This window comes from Halichoerus grypus, chromosome 15, assembly GCF_964656455.1.
Source record: "Halichoerus grypus chromosome 15, mHalGry1.hap1.1, whole genome shotgun sequence".
Classification (NCBI taxonomy): Eukaryota; Metazoa; Chordata; class Mammalia; order Carnivora; family Phocidae; genus Halichoerus; species Halichoerus grypus.
Window position 1 is genome coordinate 47,073,205 of NC_135726.1, and position 7,131 is coordinate 47,080,335.

General features: G+C 55.4%; 1 protein-coding gene across 1 annotated transcript; it reads left to right on the top strand.

Moving 5' to 3' along the window:
* Positions 1-1,158: 1,158 nt before the first annotated feature.
* RYR1 (ryanodine receptor 1) lies at positions 1,159-7,109 on the top strand. Its single transcript, XM_078062668.1, has 10 exons — positions 1,159-1,230; positions 2,363-2,493; positions 2,597-2,657; positions 3,126-3,272; positions 3,529-3,663; positions 5,683-5,839; positions 6,235-6,299; positions 6,390-6,490; positions 6,678-6,729; positions 6,874-7,109. The coding sequence occupies exons 2-10, from the start codon at positions 2,420-2,422 to the stop codon at positions 6,967-6,969; spliced, it is 888 nt and encodes a 295-aa protein (XP_077918794.1). The 5' UTR covers positions 1,159-1,230; positions 2,363-2,419; the 3' UTR covers positions 6,970-7,109.
* The last annotated feature ends 22 nt before the right edge of the window (positions 7,110-7,131 follow it).

Genomic DNA, 7,131 nt, shown 5'->3' on the forward strand with positions numbered 1-7,131 from the left:
GCACATCTAACTGCTACACATTCAAGCACACGTGCTTAACAGAGAGAGTCAGGGAGAAACATCTGTTTATTCTTTTTTTAAGATTTTAATTTATTTATTTATTTGAGAGGCGGGGAAGGGCAGAGGAGGAGGGAGAGGGACAAGCAGACTCCACACAGAGCGCAGAGCCTGATGCAGGGCTTGATCCCAGGAACCCGAGATCATGACCTGAACCGAAACCAAGAATCGGACACTTCACCAACTGAGCCACCGAGGTGCCCCGGAAACATCTGTTTAAAGTTGTGTCTAGGGGTGCCTGGGTGGCTCAGTCATTAAGCGTCTGCCTTTGGCTCAGGTCATGATCCCAAGGTCCTGGGATCGGGCCCCAAGTCAGGCTCCCTGCTACGCGGGAAGCCTGCTTCTCCTTCTCCCTCTGCCACTCCCCCTGCCTGCTTTGCTCTCTTGCTCTCTGTCAAATAAATACATAAAATCTTAAAAAAATAAATAAAGTTGTGTCTGCCCAAGACCTTGACTTCTAAATACCATGTCCTACAAAAAGGAACCACGCTCCTTGGAGAAGCGGTAGATTTCGGGGCTGGGGCAGGGAAGTGCAGCAAGCCAGGGTTACCTTGTGTCAGGAAGCAAGGATGTGCTCAGTGGGAAGCAGCATCCAGAAGGGGATCCTGGAAGGGGCTCCCGCTGGACAAATCGGGGGCAATTTGAGCCTCAGTAAGGAGAGCAAGTACCACAAATTGAAACACATCAAACAGGTCTGAGCCCGTGGATTCATGATAACTCTCCCCGCCAAACCCAACAGAACTCACTCACCGCCTTGGCAGGATTGTAGGGCATCAGCTTGTGAATCAGAAAACTGGTAACTAATGGGCCAGAATCACCCCATGAGCTTACACGGCACGGAGGGCCATTTTGTGTCTTCTGCACATCCCAGCCCCGCATGCAAGCCCGCTGCCTCCCGCGGGCCCCACCAAAGATGGCGCTGGGGTAGTGCTTGACCTGGGGCAAACTCCACCTGGCAGGGGGTCTTTAGAGCCTGGCTCCCGGTGAGATGCAGTCCTACTGTGCGGGGCCCCCTGTGCGAAAAGCATCGGAACTCCCGCCCACCCTGGCCCGGCTGGTGGCTCCTGGCCCTTCCTGCCCTAACACCTCGGGGTCTCTCTCTCTCTCTCTCTCTCTCTCTCTCTCGGCAGGTCTTTCCCCAGCAACTACTGGGACAAGTTTGTCAAGCGGAAGGTGAGGACGTGGATGGGGAGGTGGCAGGGCCTCCCGGGCTGGGTCTCGCTGCCACCTGGCCATCCCAGCCCTGACAAGCAGTCGCTTTATGTGCGACCTTAGGCAAGGGGCTTTGGCTGCCTGAGGAGCACCTCAGTTTGCCCATCTGGAAATGGGCGCAATAATCACCCGTCCCTCTGTGTTGACGTGATACACGTAACGAGCGTGGCATAGTGCCAGGCTCTCAGAGTGAGGACCCAGTAAGTATTAGTTAAGAGGGAGGAGGTGACGCATACTGTTTTAAGCACACAGACTCTGGGGCTGGATTGCCTGCTTTTCTACTCCTAGCTGTGTCGGCCTTTCTGTGCCTCAGTTTCCCTCAGATTCAAAGTGAGAGCATAAGAGGGCTGACCCCACGGGGTTGTTGTAAAGATTATATGGCCTACTGCATGAGCGGTATCTGGCACCCAGGAAAACTAGATCATTCATTCGCTCAACAAACATTTATTGAACACCTGCTGTGTGCTTTAGGGAGCCGGAATCCAGCAGGAAGCCCAACACTCAAGCTGGCAAAACAGATGACGAGCGCATTTATAGGGTTTAGATGGTGATAAGTGTTGTACAAGAAAAAAAGTGAAGAGGGGAATGTGTGTGTGTGTGTGTGTGTGTGTTGACCAAGAGTAGGCAGGAAAGGACACACTAGTTAATGAAGTGAAGGGGTGAATTGGGTAGAATCTGGAGGGAGTGTCTTAGGCGGGAGGAAGAGCCGAGGCAAAGGCCTTGAGGCAGGAATGTGTCTGGTATATTTGAGGAACTGCGAGCAGGTCTGTGTGTCTGTGCGACTGGAGCAGAGTGAAGGAGGTGGGTGAGTGGGAGAAGGTAAGTTCACAGATGACAGAGGCCCAATTATATAGGGTTCCTTGACTACCAGTCTGATAATAATAAATTAACCTTATGAATTTGGCTAATGAATCAACTGAACCTTTTGGGCCCTCCCCCTGAGGATCTGAAGAAAGCTCTGGCCCTTCTCTCCTGAAAAATGCACCCCCAATTTCTCACGCGAAGTTTACAGTGTCCCCAGCCTCCCCCCATGCAGCCTGTGGCCCTCCCCCACTCCAGCCGTGTCCCCACGATCACACGCTCCCCTGCGCAGGTCCTGGACAAGCACGGGGACATCTATGGGCGGGAGCGGATCGCCGAGCTGCTGGGCATGGATCTGGCCACGCTGGAGATCACAGCCCACAACGAGCGAAAGCCCGAACCACCACCGGGGCTACTCACCTGGTGAGTCGGGGACCAGCCTGCACAGGCCTGGGGTGGCCAGGGGAGGTGGCCAGGGTCTGAGCGTCAGGCATCTGGCCGTCCCTCTTCCTCCCACCCCACACAGGCTCATGTCCATTGACGTCAAGTACCAGATCTGGAAGTTCGGGGTCATCTTCACAGACAATGTGAGGATGGGCCCATAGTTGGGGGAGGAACTGCGGGAGAAGGGCCTTTGGAGGGCGGGGTATCCTTGACCCCAGGTATCCCTGACCAGGGCCTGACTCCTGAGCCCCTGTGCACGCCTGGTCCTGTGAAGCCCCCTGCCCCCCAAGGCCCCTTGTCCCTCGGGTGCTCTTGAATTCTCAGACTAGGTCCTTCCGCAGAGGGTTCTCCAACTTCCCCTGGGGATGGCTTCTCACCCAGCATGCTCCGTTACTGCCGAGTGCTCCCGATCCTCCACATGCTCCCTAGGCAGAGATGGCACCCGACCCCCGGGGCACTCCCATCCCTCTCAAATGTTCCTGGACCCCCTGTTCCCACAGTGCTCCCTACCCCCCCAAATGCCCCTTGACCCTCATGAGCGCTCCCTGACCCCCAGAGTGCTCCCCATGAATCGCGCACGCTCCCTGACCCCTGACCCTGTGTGCCCACAGTCTTTCCTATACCTGGGCTGGTACATGGTGATGTCCCTCCTGGGACACTACAACAACTTCTTCTTCGCTGCCCACCTCCTGGACATCGCCATGGGGGTCAAGACGCTGCGCACTATCCTCTCCTCTGTCACCCATAATGGGAAGCAGGTGTGTAGAGGACCTGACTGAGGGGTGTGAGCCTGGCGGGGATGAGCTGGTAGTCTGAGTAGGGGTGGATGGGGGGGGTTGGGCAGCTCCTGCGAGGAGGGGCAAGGCTGGGCGGGCTGAGCCAGGGTGGGTGTGGGTAGTGAGACCCGGGAGGGAGGGCCATGTTGGCTGGGGGCGGGGGGTGAGGACCCAGGAAGCTGGGCCTGGGGAGGGGCAGGCTGAGCATGGAGCTGACGGGGCCCCCGCGTGCCCCCAGCTGCTGATGACCGTGGGCCTCCTGGCGGTGGTGGTCTACCTGTACACCGTGGTGGCCTTCAACTTCTTCCGCAAGTTCTACAACAAGAGTGAGGATGAGGACGAGCCTGACATGAAGTGCGATGACATGATGACGGTGAGCCCTCCCCCCGGCGCTCCCGGGGGCCCGTTACTGACCATCCGACCCTCTGTAAAGGGGGCTAGTAGTAGTACCCACCTCGTCGACTTACTGTGAGGGTTCCGTGAGCGGGTACTTGTGCGGGCCTTTGAGGAGTGCCGGTCACATAATCAGTGCTCGGTAAGCGTTCGCCGCCGCCGTCATGTTATTTGGGCTTTTAGAGCTGTTATTATTGGGGTGCTCAGGCGTCGTGCCCCTGTCGTGCACACGAGATTTGGGGTAGTCTACTCAGTCTCCGCGTGCTCTGGTGTCCTCCCCAGGAAAATGGGTGTGTGATAACAGTGCCTACAGCCTAGAGCTGATTTTAGGACTCAGTGGAGCTCCCTCAAAAGTCTTAGAATGGGGCGCCTGGGTGGCTCAGTTGGTTAAGCGACTGCCTTCGGCTCAGGTCATGATCCTGGAGTACCGGGATCGAGTCCCGCATCGGGCTCCCTGCTCAGCAGGGGGTCTGCTTCTCCCTCTGCCCTCTTCCCTCTCGTGCTCTCTGTCTCTCATTCTCTCTCTCTCAAATAAATAAATAAAATCTTAAAAAAAAAAAAAAAAAAAGTCTTAGAATGGAGCCTGGCGTGTATTAAGGATTCCATAGGTGTTAGCTACTCTCATCGTGTTCTACAAAAGTTTCACCCAGGGGCGCCTGGCCGGCTCAGTAGGTGGAGTGAGTATGCGATTCTTGATCTCAGGGTTGTAAGTTCGAGCCCCAGGTTGGGTGTAGAGATTACTTAAAATATATATATATATATATATATAGTATTATATTATATTTTATATATATATATATAAATTTCACCCAAGTATCAGCATGCCATGCTTGTTTATACATTCTTTTTTATTCTGATAACGGTGGTCATGACGCAGACTGAGCTGCCCTGTAGAGGCGCGGGCCACAGTGGAGAAGAATGATCTCGGGGCTGTCACACGAGATGTCCTGTACTCTGACGCCATGCTCTCAGGACCCAGTCCAGCCCCTCAGCCTGACATTTGAGGCCCCACGAGACCTAGTCTTGCCACGCATAGCCCTGTTCCCACCGCAGTCACCAGCCTCAGCTCTTAACCAAGACACAGGGTTCTCTCACTTCCTGGGGACACAGAAAGAACAAGTGGAAAGTCTTTCCCAAGTGCCAGGCAGACCGTGGCCTCCTCCCTGCTCAGAACCTTCTTGTAGCGCTCCAATGCTGTGTGATAAAATCGAATCCCTCACCGCGGCTCACAATGCCAGGGAAAAGCCAGCTTTACCCGAGTCTAACCACAGTCTCTCTTGCTTTTTGCTCCCTGGCTTCCTGTCCTCTTTTGGTTCCCCTAAGACCATGTGCTTCCTCCCGCCCAAGCCCTCTGCATCTGACATTCTCTCCCTCTTCCACCACAGGCCCCATGTCCACGCCCCTCTCTCACTTGACACGTCACCTTTCAACTTAAATGCTGCCTCTTACAGGAAGCCCTCCCTAACCATCGGCTGGCCTCATTTCTCTCCCTGCTCTTGCTTACTGGAGCTCTGTTTTCTAGCCTCGCTGAACCTCTTTCAGTTCCTCCTGGGAGCAAAATGTATTCTTTGCTCCCCAGTGGTTACGTAACACATGTGGTTTTCTCTGCCTGGAACACTTTCTCCCACTTAACACCTCCTTCAAGTTCCAGCTCTCACATGTCCCCTCTTCTAGGCAAGTCTTGCCTGATCACCCTGACTGAGTCAGGCTTTCAAAGCTTCAAAGCTTCCTGTGCTCCCCCCGTTTCTCCCCTGATCAGCCTGCGCTTCCCCCACCCTGGATCTGCCCCTTCTGCCTGTGTCCTCCCTATCACAGCCATGATCATTTCTGGGCTGTCACTATGTGATGCCCTGTTTGTGAGCCCTGTGAGGGCAGGGCCCAGAGCTGGCTCAGTCATTGCTGTGTCTGCGTGTCCCCTCAGCCCAGGGCCCAGGAGGTCCTTGGAGAATGTCGAATGATAGAACGCATAACCAATATGCTTGTCACCCCCCCCCCACAGTGTTACCTGTTTCACATGTACGTGGGTGTCCGAGCTGGTGGGGGCATCGGGGATGAGATTGAGGACCCAGCAGGCGATGAATATGAGCTGTACCGAGTGGTCTTCGACATCACCTTCTTCTTCTTTGTCATCGTCATCCTGCTGGCCATCATCCAGGGTCAGTGCTGGTCGGGGTTGTGAGAGTGGGGGCCCAGTGCCCAGAGGCAGACTGGCTCCTTTAAGAGTGTAGTCAGCCTGGCTTCATATCCTGGGTCTGCCTCTTCCTGCTGTGAGACTTTAGGCAAGTCGCCTCTCTGGGCCTCAGTTTCTCCATCTGCAAATGAGGATATTAACTATCCTAACCTCACAGGGTTATTGTGAGAATTAAATCAATTCCTAGGTGTTTTGCTCGTAAAAAGTTCTCAATAAACGCTAGGTGGTGTTATCTCTAGGAAGCAGGGTGAGATGAGGGAGATGGGGGGTGGGAGGCTAGGCTCAGGGGTGGGTAGTCAGAAGAGGGAAGAGTCTGAGCGGGCTCAGAGGTCGGGCACTGACTCGCACCTGCTGCCGCAGGTCTGATCATCGACGCTTTTGGCGAGCTCCGAGACCAACAAGAGCAAGTGAAGGAAGATATGGAGGTAGGTCGAGTCTGGGGGCGACCCAGAGGGAATGTGGGACCCTGGGGGGGTTGAATGGGCCCGGATTCTGATGTCCCCCGCCACCCATAGACCAAGTGCTTCATCTGCGGCATCGGCAGCGATTACTTTGATACGACACCGCACGGGTTCGAGACCCACACGCTGGAGGAGCACAACCTGGCCAATTACATGTGAGCCTGGGCCCGTGGGCCCGTCGGGGGCGGGGGGGGGGGAGGCGTGGCCGCCGACCGCGAGGGCCCGGTACTGGGTGGGCATCGACCAGTCAGGTGTGGTATCCAGGCGGGTGGCTTCCCAGCCAGCCAATCAGGAGAAAGTGAGGGTAGTCCTGACCTATCTCCGCCGTCCTCCCACCCTCAGGTTTTTCCTGATGTATCTGATAAATAAGGACGAGACAGAACACACGGGCCAGGTAAGGGGTTGTTAATGGGAGGGCAGTGGGAGGGACATGGAGAGCTTTCATATGAGGTCAGGCAGCAGGCGGCAGGAGAAAGCTCACGTGAGCGTGAACGTTTGAGATGCGGCCAACCAGTTCTTCCCCGCGCCCCAACCCTAGGAGTCTTATGTCTGGAAGATGTACCAGGAGAGATGTTGGGATTTCTTCCCAGCTGGTGATTGTTTCCGCAAGCAGTACGAGGACCAGCTTAGCTGAGACACGCCCCAGCTGGCCCTTCACCCCCACCTCAAGTGCCTTATTCTCACAAGTCCCTTAGCCCCAAAGACCTTCCCCAAAGGCAGCTGGGGGACAGGTGACCATGTACTGGAGAAATAAAGTCTGTGCTATTCCCCTGACATCACTGTGTTGGGTTCTTGA

What these genes read in the sequence shown, in the direction of transcription:
- RYR1 (XM_078062668.1), top strand. Translation starts at nt 2,420, where the DNA reads ATGGATCTGGCCACGCTGGAGATCACAGCCCACAACGAGCGAAAGCCC. An exon ending in GGGTCATCTTCACAGACAAT is followed by an intron (nt 2,658 to 3,125) that starts GTGAGGATGGGC and finishes GTGTGCCCACAG; the next exon opens with TCTTTCCTATACCTGGGCTG. An exon ending in AGACAGAACACACGGGCCAG is followed by an intron (nt 6,730 to 6,873) that starts GTAAGGGGTTGT and finishes CCCCAACCCTAG; the next exon opens with GAGTCTTATGTCTGGAAGAT.